General features: G+C 35.4%; 3 protein-coding genes across 3 annotated transcripts; 2 read left to right on the top strand and 1 right to left on the bottom strand.

Annotated features, from left to right (window-relative positions):
• Nucleotides 1–1,349: 1,349 nt before the first annotated feature.
• On the bottom strand, nucleotides 1,350–3,262 carry LOC134679640 (uncharacterized). Its single transcript, XM_063538589.1, has 2 exons — nucleotides 3,080–3,262; nucleotides 1,350–1,744 (listed from the first exon to the last, which is right to left on the bottom strand). The coding sequence occupies exons 1-2, from the start codon at nucleotides 3,092–3,094 to the stop codon at nucleotides 1,436–1,438; spliced, it is 324 nt and encodes a 107-aa protein (XP_063394659.1). The 5' UTR covers nucleotides 3,095–3,262; the 3' UTR covers nucleotides 1,350–1,435.
• Nucleotides 3,263–4,981: 1,719 nt separating this feature from the next.
• On the top strand, nucleotides 4,982–6,728 carry LOC134676114 (uncharacterized). The gene has a single exon (XM_063534399.1). The coding sequence runs from the start codon at nucleotides 5,036–5,038 to the stop codon at nucleotides 6,185–6,187; it is 1,152 nt and encodes a 383-aa protein (XP_063390469.1). The 5' UTR covers nucleotides 4,982–5,035; the 3' UTR covers nucleotides 6,188–6,728.
• Nucleotides 6,729–8,560: 1,832 nt separating this feature from the next.
• LOC134679639 (uncharacterized) lies at nucleotides 8,561–11,185 on the top strand. The gene is made up of 2 exons (XM_063538588.1): nucleotides 8,561–9,384; nucleotides 10,474–11,185. The coding sequence occupies exons 1-2, from the start codon at nucleotides 8,642–8,644 to the stop codon at nucleotides 11,054–11,056; spliced, it is 1,326 nt and encodes a 441-aa protein (XP_063394658.1). The 5' UTR covers nucleotides 8,561–8,641; the 3' UTR covers nucleotides 11,057–11,185.
• The last annotated feature ends 2,431 nt before the right edge of the window (nucleotides 11,186–13,616 follow it).

The following is a 13,616-nucleotide window of genomic DNA, read 5'->3' as shown; positions in this document are numbered from 1 at the left end:
TGAATCGGAAACATAAACATGTACATTGCCAAAGCAAGTGCAACCAGCATCTACCATTCTTGTGCGTTTTCTTGTGCATAGTAGCTTCTGCCAAATTGTGGGCTACATCGGAAGCATAAACTTCAAATTTAAGGATGACCGTTAGACCGGGCCGTGTCCGACCCGGAGCTTCCGGCGCATCGTTTTCTATGGAAAGCATGACGTGATCGCCTGTCATGTCGTAGAAAAGTAAGCCCCGGAAGCTCCGGCCCGGACATGGTCCGGTCTAACGTGAGTCGTCCTTTACTCATCGCGCCAAAAATCTGACGGCTCCTGTAGTTCATGCCCTATAAAACTGTTATATATGTTTTCGTGGTCTTCGCATCTACCCCTTTGCAAGTATCGTGTGACGTAAACGCTGCAGAACTTTAATTTCTTGCATAATTTTTGAACATAGGTATGCTAATTCTTGCAATTATCGCCTATGACAATGTCATATGAATTTATAATTTTAATATCGTGACCTTTACACCGAAAGTATCAAATATAAATGTCGAGACAATTATCGGCCTTCGAGGTTGAGTTATCGTAAGTGTTACCACTTTTGTCTCAGGCCTCAGGCGTTGCTGGTTGAGATGCTTATTGCTTATTCCCTAAAGGTATATTATTTTCATTTTTCATGCATAAGTAAATCTTTTTTTTTGTATGAAAAAGTAAAATGATTAATTAACAAATGAATTCCTCGTTGCTAATTTGTAAGGAAATGATACCAAACATGACCTCCCAGCTCTAAATAGGTAATCAAGCGCGAGTGACTACTCGTACCTAATCTTAAAAATACGTGAGTCTAAACCATAAAATTATTTTAATTTTTTTGAGATAGAAATGTAAAAAATGGCTTGATGGTGTAGTTTTCATGTCGTGTTCAATACAAAGATTCAATGTCTGTTGTGTTATATTAATTTCCTGTTCGATATACCTATATTACCACATTTTGGGCATTAGTGGGAAAGTTAAATCCAGCGCTCGTATACCTAAATTCTGATTATCCCTATAAACTATATCGCATTACAACACAACCCTGTATCTGTGATAATATATATAGGTATGCAAATATTATGGCCCCTAGGTCATATCCCCCCTCCCCCCCCCCCCATTTATTTGACCCCCTCGGGGCAGGACAAAAGTGAACTTAAGGAGCAGGAAAATTGTTAATAGGTACTTAACATTATTAACGTAACAAAGTATGTAGTTAATACTAGTATAATTATATAAGTGACTTGCACCGTATATTTGTAAGTATTATATATAATTATTATTATATAGTACCTACTTCAGGGTTGTTTAAGCTATGTAAGCAAGTATCAAAATCAAGTATTAATAAACATTTTTATTTAAATTAACAAAATAACATTTAATTATCATACAATTTCTCTAAATTTCTTGAATATAAAAATCAAGGTAAAAAGTAATTCAAGCCCCCTAAATGTCCCTCATCTCTTAGCCTCTGCTTCAGCAGCCGCTCGTCTTCATACCCGTCTATACCCAGCCCCAAACGTTCTATCAGCCTTTCGCCTTTGTCCCCATGCAGTTCCACAAACTGGCGCCGTCGTCGCAGCGCTACGTCGGGGTCGAAGTCCCACGTTTGCCGGTTGTGGATTACCGGCAACCCGATTAGATTCGTCTGGATGAAGGCGCGGATGGGACCGATCGGGTCCGGAGCTGTGACCAATCGGTAAAATAGCACGCAGAAATATATTGTTATCTGTGGAGCAAAATTTTATGATTAAAAAAATGCAGGCGTTTTTATTAAGTGTGGGAAGCGTTTCTTTTGTTTTCATTCGATTAACTGAAAATGCGACCTTCTACCGAATAGAGCGAGTATAAATGTAGTGCAATAGACAGTATAGATATAGGCCAAGTATACAAGAATAACACGATTTGATGACTTCTTAAGTAACTTCAAAATTTTTAAGAAGTAGGTAGGTTATTAATTCTATTCGTCTAATCGATGTTCTCCGATTTATCAAAGAGCTAGGTCGATTAAGAAAATTGATATTGACAACGTAAACTACTCATCACATTATGAGGAAAAGAAAAATTTGTTCAAGATGGAACCCTATAGACACAGGATATGCGCGTTGCCCTATCGATGCACCTGCCCCGGCTAGATACTTTTCATGTCGTGGATCCGGCAGAGCTATCAAATCTATAATTATAAAGTTTTGAATCCTAATCCCTACTCCGACGACAAATTTGAATCGCAGTCGCCTTATTATTAACCGATAACAAGTAGATTAGGCCATTCCGTCTGAATATTTGAATAGCTACAATTAACGCGATGTTTTAGAAATAATATGCCTACCGTATAAAACATAGCTGCTACCTACACGCGATATTGTTCAGCAAGGAAATCAACCAGAATTCAACGTTGTTTTATTCCTATGTAAGTATGTTTTGAACTCATCAGTATACCCAATATAATTAACTGGTAACTTGAATCTAAGAAACAGGAAAGACCGTTGCATCAACTTCCAGCTTGAGTCCGCAGATGCATTTACACCATTATAGAAACAATACACTACACTACAATTTTAGGCAGGCAGGTACATTTTGCTGCTACATTTGAAAAAGTGAGCATTTTTAAACAAAAAGGAGTAAAGTCTACCAAATTAATTTGTCAGTAGAAAAAGGCGCGACATTTAAAATGTGTAATGGATATCGACTCTATTGGCGCCTATATATTTGCCTCATTCAACTGACAAAATTGGTTAGCCAGACTATAAGTAAGTAACACTGATTGGGCTAGTCACACTGGTCACACACGAAACCACACTGTAACTAGTGCAATCAATGGTATAAAACACGTTTCAACACAATAACCGGATATTGTTTACAATTATAAAGTCAGACACTTAAAGGCAATATGGTAAAACCTGAATTAAATTAGTTGACTTAATTATTAGCGACACCACAATTATATCTACTTCATTGGTAGGTATCAGCAATTATAGTAATTAATTACTATAAACCATGTGCGATATTTTATGTCAATAACGTGGTGGAAAATCACGAAAACGTATCACAATAAAACACTCACAAACAATTTCTTCATGTCGAACCGGATCGCGTGCGTAGCGAAAACCGACTGTTCCAACCAAGTGGGTTTTATACGGCCTTTACATATAAAGTAGTCAATCCGATTACTTAACCCTTAACGCGTTATTATATCACGGCGCCGCGAACCAAGACGTCCTTTTCATAGCGAGCCTATGTTGCAACAAGCCATGGTTTTAAAGTTTTGAGTCTGTCACAAAATAATATTAATTTCGAGGTGAAGTTTACGTAAAAGCGCTTTGTTAAGAATGAATACAAGTAACGCTAATGAGTTATGAGACTTATTGGTTAATGATTTCGTCATTTCACTAATGAATAATGGTTATGATATTTAGGTATGGATTTTTTGTCAAAATACGCACCAAACTAAATATGTGGGAGAGTGGAGCGTAGGCCGAATGATATGAGAAATGTTAGAATTAGGTATTACGGTACGTCATATTGTACTTGACAGCGAGTCAAAAATATTTTCGGCGAGGCCGAAGCCAATTTGGCTTTGCTAGGACCTACCTGCCAAACCACCTAAGCCTAGCGTCGTATCAATATGCTACATTGATTCGTTTATTAGATACCGACTTCAAAAAAGGGGGTTCTCATTTCGTTAGAATAGCTCGGACCAAAATAGCTATGAACAGATTTTGCAGAGACATCCACACAGTTCAAAGGGTTCAAAGTCAAAGTCTGTGCAGAGTTAGCATAGACGGTTTCTAACTAGGTACCTAGGTACACAAAATCAATTATTTCATTTTAATTCATTTATTTAACTTATACCTAATTCTCACAACGCGCGGACGTGGTAAAAAGGGGGTCAAGGCATGTAGTTCTAAACTATTTCCGTTTAAAGGCAGAGTTTTTACTTACATACAATGCATGAATGAACAGTGCTACAAAAACAAGGACAGATGGTATTACTGAAATTAAAGATAAATACTATAATATGAAAATAATGCATAATAGCTTGGGAAATTATAGTCTTTCAAGTGGCCCACACTAATGGTGCCGTGAAAAGGAAACAAAGATACCTAATATCATACTCGTACATAAGAGTTGAATATAGTTATTTGTTTTACAAGGGGGCAAAGTTGTTGTTTAACCGCTCGTGCTAATATTGATACCAGAGCAAGCGAAAGATTCCAAAATTGAACCACGAGCGTAGCGAGTGGTTCGAAAAATGGAATCTTGAGCATTGCGAGGGGTTAAAAGCACGAGGGTGAAACAAAATTTGCCTCCGAGTGAAACACAAAATTTTTCACCACACCAACCCGAAGCATATACTTATTAAATGTAAAATATCAAACAAAATCAAATCCAAATGAATGTTATTAAATATTTATCATCCAAAATCATCATTTAAAAGTCAATCCTACCAGCAAACATAAGAAAACAACTCAAAATTTGTTTATCAAATACATTGCCTCACATGTGAATAAAATGCAACTTTGCTATCAGTTTTTGAAGTGCAAAGTAAGTCTTTCCGAGCTGGTGTGGTGAAAATTTATTTATTGCACGTTGGAGGAGAGCTACCTGAAAGTGTTGACACTTACTTTGCTTAAAATACGGATTTATCAAAACTGTAAGGTAAGTATGTACAATTATAGATGAAGACTTACTTTATGACTTAAAAAGAAAGATATACTGGGTCAAGCAAATCTTGTCAGTAGCAAACGGCGGCAAATTTGAAAAATCGCGGGTTAGCAACACTGTGTTCGAATAATTCGAAAATCGCGTGTCATCTGTGCTTTATCTGTGGAATGTGGATCGTGAATGACAGGAATTTATGTGAAATCTGGAAAAAAAAAGGGCGGGAAACCGAAAAGACAAGGCGGATTTTTTGAAAATATTTCAATTAAAGTGTTTAAAGTCCTTTTTTTATTGACAAAACCAAGTTATTTTTTCCTTACTAACTGTAAATAATTGAATTTGTGTTTATATTCAGTGAATGAGCCCAGGACACGGGGGTGCGGGCGGCGGCCCCTCCCCCATGGAAACAGACACCGCCAAAACTACAACAAAAAGGAGAAATAAAGATGTTTCCAATACAGAAGTCACATCATGTAAACAAAAAATGACATACATACGAAGTCGTCGCGGTCTCTTCAAAGACCACAACCCCATATATGAAGATTTGACTAAAAGAGAGTACCCCGTACTACTACAATCTGCTTCAAATGAACTGACTCATAAAGTCCCCTTGGACATCCTCAAAGTGAATGGAATATTAAAAGAGATTACTGGGGTGCAATATGTAAAGGCTGCGGGTAACTTTTTTGTCAAAGTTTATTTCGGATGTGCCAAGGATGCAAATGCATTTTTGCTAAACAAACCACTACTACAAGCAAATACTTGGAAGGCAACAATCCCATATGACAGCATAGAGTGCCAAGGAATTATTCGTGCTCCTGTGGATCTAAGTGAAGAGACATTGCTCGAGGACTTGAAAGCAAGTTGTATGATTCTTGGTGTTAAGCGCTTTACCAAGAAACAGGACAATGGGCAATACAAACCACTCCCAACCGTCCTGGTTACATTTATGGCCTCGTCTAGACCTGACCATGTAATCTATGATCATATATGGATGCCAGTACAGGAATACATCAGACCCCTGCTTCAGTGCTTCAGGTGTTATAAGTTTGGACATGGCAGCGGAGCTTGCAAAAGCACTCAAGTATGTTCCATTTGTTCAGCGGGACATTTTTACAAGGAATGTACCACACCATCGGACTACAAGTGCTCAAACTGTAATGGACCCCATTCGGCAGTTTCTTATACCTGTCCAGTTAAGGCAGAAAAAAATGCACAAATTAAGAACAAGATAAATGGCAAATTCTCTTATGCAACTGCAGCTGCAGTAGCTGTAACACCTAATAGCAGTAATAATCTAAACAGTAAGATTCCAAAAACTCCTGCTAAAACACCTCATGGACGTGCTATGATTGCTGACATTATTAATTCTGATATTGTTCTTAATGCAATCACCAAAACAATTTTAGAATTAATGAAGAAAAAAGAAGTCAAAAATACTTCCTCCGGTCCTATGCCAATAACGTCCCAAATGATTAAAGAGCTGCTTGTAACAAGTTTTAGTACTTAAACTATGGATAGGTTGGGTATCACACAATTAAAAATACTTCATTGGAACTCCAGAAGTCTATTTCCAAAACTAGGTCAACTTGTACATTTTTTGCAAAGCTGTGACGAGAGTGTTGACATCATACTTTTTAATGAAACTTGGCTGACCCCTAGCAAAATTATTAAATTGCCCGGGTTTAGTGTAATTAGAAGAGACTCTAACCATCCGCATGGCGGTGTTGCAATTGCAATTCGTTCCAAATACAAGTTCAGTATTGTCAACACTCTATCACAGTACCATTTTCAAAATATATTAATCAATATTAACATTCATAATTTTTCTCTAGATTTGTTATGTGTATATGCTCCTCCACCTCCGAATGGTAAGTTTACTATAGATTCATTGAAAGATTCGTGTTCAAAATTTGTATGTAATAATCGTCTGATAATAGGTGACTTCAACGCACATCACTCATCTTGGAGTTCAAGAGTCAATGATGGAAGGGGTAAAGCTCTTCATGCTTTTGTGGAGAATTCTGATTTAATTTGTTTGAATGATGGCACTATCACCACTTTCGCTCCGTTTGGCCAACAAGGTAATGTTTTGGATTTGGTATTCTCTTCTCGAGCTCTTAGTTCTAGTTGTTCGGTATCTGTTCTTGATGACCTTCTTAGTAGTAATCACTTCCCTTTGCTCATTAATGTAGTTTTTGACTCGCCCACTCCTACATGTTATTCTAATAACTTATCTAATCCTCAACAAGATGATAATTCGCTAACTAAGGTAAATTTTAAAAAGATTGACTGGTGTAAGTTTAACAAGTTATGTGATGATAAATTTGAAGTTTTTGAATTTGTTGACAACCCTCTAGTAAACTATACAAAGTATTTGAGTATTTTACATGACATATTAATGACATTTACAAAAAAAAGTTACCATCATAAAAATAAATGCTTAAAAGCTGCCCCGTGGTGGAATGATGAATGTGACCGTGTAGTTTTACAAGCTAAAATTGCCTTAAGATCTTACAAACAATATCCTTCTATGGAGAATTACATTATATACAAAAAAGTAGATGCTTTAAAGAAAAGAACATTATTTGAAATTAAACGCGTGAGTTGGTTGAATCTTTGTTCCTCATTTAATCGCATGACATCGAGTAAAATTATTTGGGATTATATACGTAGATTTAAACATGCAAAACTGAATTCTGTTTCTTCATCTCCTATTTTTTTTCAAAATCCTGATAATGCGATATCGTTTTTAGACAAAATTGCTTCCGACAATAATCATATATCAAATTGTGACCTTAATGAGTACTTTGAGAGTCGTGGCTGTCCGGAAGCTCAATGGATTGTCAAGCCATTTTCTATTAGTGAGTTTTTAGCTGCATTAGAAAATAAAAAAGAAACTTCGCCTGGTCCTGATTTAATTTCTTACAAAGTAATTAAAAACTTACCTTTTCATGCCAAGGAAATACTGTGTAAAATATTTAATGATTTGTGGCAAAGTAATTGTATACCCCCAACGTGGAAAACGCAACATGTCGTTCCGATATTGAAACCCTATAAGGATTCTAATTGTGTTGAGTCATATAGGCCTATTTCCTTAACATCTTGCTTTGCGAAAGTTTTTGAAACCATGTTAAAAAATAGACTAGAGTGGTTTACTGAAAAGAGCAAAGTTATTCCAAGTACTCAATACGGTTTTCGAAAAGGTAAAAGCACAATAGATAACTTAAGTTGTTTAATTGGGGACGTTAAGAACAATTTTCGGTCTAATCAATATACTTTGGCGGTTTTTTTAGACATTAAAGGGGCGTTTGATAACATAGATCACTCATACCTTATTAAAAGTTTGTCTTTATTAGGGTTTCCTGGTCATATTTTACGTTGGTTATTCAATTTTCTTAATAATCGATCTTTAACTCTAAAAGTTAGATCTTCGTTAATAGGTTCTAAAGTTTCTACAAAGGGTACTCCTCAAGGTTCTGTATTATCTCCTCTTATATTCATTCTAAGTTTGGTTTGTTTCATGAAACAAATTCCGGCTTCTGTTAAGCACTTATTTTACGCTGATGATTTGGTGTTATATGTAAATTGTAAAGACATAAAAATTGGTGAATCTATTATGAACAGTTGTCTGCGTAATATTCATAACATATTAACAAATTCACTAAAACTTGAGGTTAATGTTTCGAAATCTTCTGTAATTCTCTTTTCTCAAAATGGCTTACATTATCCTCAAATTTTATACAATTCTAACGTTATTTCTGCTCAGTCTTTTGTCAAATACGTTGGCCTATTTCTTGATTATGATCTTTCTTGGAAAACTCATATTGATACAATTTCTAAAAGAGCCGAATTGGGTTTAAACATATTAAAGTCATTAACTGGAGTAAAATGGGGAGCAGACCCAAAGGTCCTTAAAACGATATATATCGCGACAATTAGAAGTCATTTCGACTATGGTTGTATGTTTTTTGCTGATGCGAATACCCATCTTTTAAGGAAATTAGATATTATCCAAAATAGGGCGCTACGACTTATTACTGGAGCTATGATGTCATCTCCAATTAATTCTCTGGAAATAGAGGCTGGCATTGTTCCTTTATTTGTACGCAGATGTTATATCACTGACAAGTATGGTCTTAAGTTGGTTAGTCGTGATAACGATGTTACTTATAGATACTTAAATAATGTCAATATACCAAATTATAATTTAATACCGTTTCCTAATTCTTCTTCTCTAAGTGATGTTATAACTTATTTAAACTTTGAATTTCAAGATATAGTCTATTGGTCTAATTTGCTTCCCTGTTTTGAACATGAATACAATGATATTATGCGAGACGTGGTTGTTGAACTGGTCAAATTTGAATCGAAATATGACTTTTTGGAGTTTCTTGAAGATAAGACTGATTTTGTTAAATTATATACTGACGGCTCTAAAACTAAATATAGGACCAGTTTTGCATTTTTTGACTCCTTTTTGAACATAGGAAAAGTTTTCGAATGTAGTAGTTATTTTTCAATATTTTCGGCTGAAGTATTAGGCATAATTTACGCTTTAGAACATATTCATGATAATTACATAACTGAGAATAAATTTTTAATTCTATCTGATTCCATGAGCGCTTTACAAGCACTTAAAAATAAATGTATAAGTGCATCTGTAAATTACTTAATTTATAAGTTAAGAAGTTGTTTAAGTTCTTTATTATACACCGTGAAATTTTAGTGGTTGTTTTCCCGCAACGAAATGATTCTGCTATCGATATACAGTCGATGTGTAATCTTTTTTTTAAATAATGTTAAGAAATGCCAGATTTATAAATGTGTCGAACGAAACTCGAAAGTGACCTAACACCAGTAGTAGCACTGCAGTAGTACCTACCTAATTCTTTTGAGTGAATGAAACAAAATAACCTAAAAAGTAGTTTCATTTATTTTTCCTTCACACATTTTACGTGCAGTTAGTTTGCAGATCCTTAAAAGTAAACATAACAAGTTAAGATCAAGCTTTTAATGATCAAAAACTTAAACAAACACTTAAACTTCCCGATACCGCAATAATTGTTCGAACTGCAATCCGCCACGTTCAATACACACCTCTGCCCTGTGCATGTCCTGGCGTTTGAAACTGCCCGTGGTTAAGCAGCCGCTGTGTTGCGGCGACAATTGTTCGTCCGTGTGGAACTTGGGGGTTTAAAATCCCCCGAAGACGCAGCGACTGTAAATGGTCCGGTTCCGCGTAGTCGCCGGGCGGCGTGGGAGTCGTAGTTAGCCCTAGCGTACAGCTGCACCATCGCGACGTACTCTAAATTAGAATATTCGTAAAGTCGATCCATTTTACTAGAAATAGCAGTGATGACATTGACAGGATCTGTTATCACATTAGTTTAATAAGCGAAGAGGATGTAATTATTCGATTTACCAAAGTTGACACAACGTAATGGCAATCATCAAACTAATAAAAAGGTTTTATTTCAACTGTTAATCGTGAAGGAACAGTCTAAGTAAATTTTAATTTCAGTTGTCGAACAGTAAAGCACTCTAGCCTGTTACACAGTTTAAAAAAGTAACGTGTGCTTGTTTATTTGTTTATCTGTTTACAATATCAGGAACTGTCGTCGACTTGCAGTTTTAGTGTGTTACTATTGTTTTTCGCTTGTTCGAGTTTAGGTTATTTTTTTGTAATTTTTTTTTTTAGGAAAACAGTTTATTTATATGTTTGTCTATCATAATTCGATAGTACTACCGATAGCAAATCGCCCTGCCGCGGGAAAACAACCACTAAAATTTCACGGTGTATAGAAAAATTACTGTTGAATTTTGCTGGGTTCCGGGACATTCAGGAATTTTTGGTAACGAACTTGTAGATAAGCTTGCAAAATCCACAGAAAATATCCAAATTTGTCATTTAAAAGTACCTCAGTCCGATTTAGTGCCTTTTGTAAAAGAACTTATGATTAGACGGTGGAACAACTCGTGGTCTAAATCCAAAGAAGTCAAAGGGAAATGGCTAGCTGAAATAGTCCCAGCACCTAGCACCAAGTCGTGGTTTGAATACCAAAGAAAATATGTAGAAAGGGCATTTATTACAACTATGTGTAGATTACGTATTGGTCATGCTCGTTTTCCTGCACATCTCTTTAGATTAGAGCTAAGTGTGTCTGCTGTTTGTGCACATTGTAATTTTAATGTATGTGATCTTGATCATATTTTTTTCCATTGTCCTGCATTTAATTTACAAAGGCTATTGTTTGCTGCCATGTGTACGGACACAGGTTTGCAAGTCCTGCCAAACTCCGTACAGGGTCTTTTGAAATATAAACAATTATATCCTGTAATCTATGAATTTGTTCTTCACACTATTGGCAGTTTGTAAATATTTTATAGTATAAGTGATTGAAATAACCATAAAGTTTATCTAATGTAACTTTTAGATTCATATTATAACATTGTATTTTGTAATAATTACAATGTTCGATTAGTAGTTGTTAGATTTTAGGTTCAAGCTGTGCATTGTAATTATTTTTTGTGTTTTATGTTTTAAGTTTATGTCTAATGTAACTTTTAGATTCATATTATATTGTATTGTGTATTAGTAGTTAGATTTAGGTATAAGCAATGCATTGTAATTATTTTTGTTTTGTGTTTGAGCTGATGGCCTAGTTGCCAGTGCTCATAATAAATTAAAAAAAAAAAAAATCGTGAATGACAGCCATCATCTTGTTTGTTTACAAATGGTTTACAATGTTTACATTCTGAATCGATTATATTTCAAGAGATATTTCTGCTGTGTCACCATTAAATACCAATATATTAAACAAGAATGTGCTTAATTAAAGCTAAGGTGCCTACAATGCCTACAGTGCCAACTGAGAAATCTAATAAAATATGAAAATCCAGTATGACATCTACCTGCTGAAGCAATGATTTTATTCATACATTCTTGTTTAACGGCATAGTCCACTTACAATTTTATTTTGAGATCTTCAAATTAGTTAATCATTTTTATCAACATCACACACCGCTTTTAAATTGTCCGTCCATACGTATTAATAACAATTTCAAACATTTTCAATACAGAATCCGCGAGTGACAATTTGAATTGACGTACGTGACAAGGCGCGCTTAGCGGAAAAAAAAGTTTTGGTTCGATGTACATTGTACATTGCTGCTTTTCTTAGCGCAATACTACTCTTTGAGTGTTGCCCTACTTTAGTTTGCTTTACATTGCTACTGACAAGATTTGCTTGACGCACTATACCCAACTGTCCGGCTCCCATTTAATTTATTTTAATACCTTTCCTCTCATCCTTGTTAGAGCCTGCGCCCACTGCGATTTAAATTTTTGTGACACGATTTTAGAATCGCGCTGAAATACATATTTTTTGTCGCATGCGCGCGCACCGACATATAAACACATATGTTGCATTTCTGCGACAAAATTATCGCACGACAAAAAATCGTAGTGCGCGCTTGGCCTTAGAGTCTGTGGGTGCGGAAAGAGAAGAGTCGTGGAATATAGAAATAGATAGACCATGAAAATTCTGCAAAGATTTTGATAGCATACGCAGTGCAAGTGTTATTTATAAGTCATAATTTCGTAGAAGTTTGACAAAAAAAAAGTAGAAGTTTGACGTTTAAAATAACACTTGCACTGCGTGTGCTATCAAATTCCTTATAGACTTTTTTTTGTCTAACTCTAGGAATTTTACAATTCTTCTCTTTCCGCACAGACTCTCTATCTTCTTAAAATAACAAGTTTTCCCGAAAACCTTGAACGCATCGATAACTAAACGCAGTTTCCCGCCATTTGGACATCCTGGCTTCTGATTGGTCGACGCTATCCCTGTTTTACCGACGGGCTACCGCGCAAATACAAACAGAAAAAAATCAATATGTTTGACAAATCCTTTTGACGTTTAGCCACGTATCTTGTGAAACATATTTAAGATTGTATTAACTATTTATTAGACATAATACGATGCAGGAATACGATGACGATTATTTTTTCGAAGAAGACAAAATGTAAGTATTCGAAAAACCCACATTGGAAACTTGTTTTTGTTATCAGTTCCAGTTATCAGTGAACTTCCTTTATGTTGCAGAGTGATATTGTTTGTGTAACTGTTGGTTTGTGTTTTGTGCGATATGTGGCAGTATAACCAAGTCTTTCCTTACAACGACCCGAGGATCAGCCCGATGATGTACACGTACATGACGGGAAGCATGTTTGAGGATAAACAGTAATTAAATTACAGTTCACTAATCCTTTAAAGTATAGTTCTGTGTAATTTCTAGTATTTTCTAGTTTCTAGTAAGTCATTATCATTATGTGGACTCGTAATGATTGGTTGTTAGTGAATAGCTAATTAATAATAGGTATTGGATGCTTTAATTCTATTACTATTGTAGATTTTTTTAAGTATGCCTTTTGTCGTAGTCAAAATGCCAATAAGAAATGGTTAGGTACAATAATGGATGACATAGGTGTAAGATAGTCGCAAAATTGGCAAATTAATAATTACTTGTATTTAAACGAAATTATTATGATTAAGCCAAGATCTCCTTACTTTGTACTTATAATCCAGTAATTTTGTCGAATTTTGTAACCTCGTTATTTTGCGTCAAATCCGGTAGTTCTGGTTTTTTGCAGGCTTGTTTATGATGTTGGCCCAATGAATAATCCAAGTTTGTGACCTCGAGCACCAAACGCAACTTTGTCAAAAATCGAATAAGCCGCAATTTTTTTTAGATTTGGGTGATTATAACCCTAAAGTACTAGTTTTTGATAGTAACTTCCTAGGGCGTTTTTAAAGTAGACTAAATTTGCTACAATAAGACACTAGAATTGTTTCTGTACATCTAATAGGTGCGTCAGTTTTCCGTCCGGTGTCAGTTTCCGTCCACTTGACGGATTGGTAAATAACACATTTGAT

This window comes from Cydia fagiglandana, chromosome 2 (genome assembly GCF_963556715.1).
Source record: "Cydia fagiglandana chromosome 2, ilCydFagi1.1, whole genome shotgun sequence".
In the NCBI taxonomy this organism is placed as follows: Eukaryota; Metazoa; Arthropoda; class Insecta; order Lepidoptera; family Tortricidae; genus Cydia; species Cydia fagiglandana.
The sequence above is the reverse complement of the archived record's forward strand: the minus strand, read 5'-3'. Positions and strand labels throughout refer to the sequence as shown.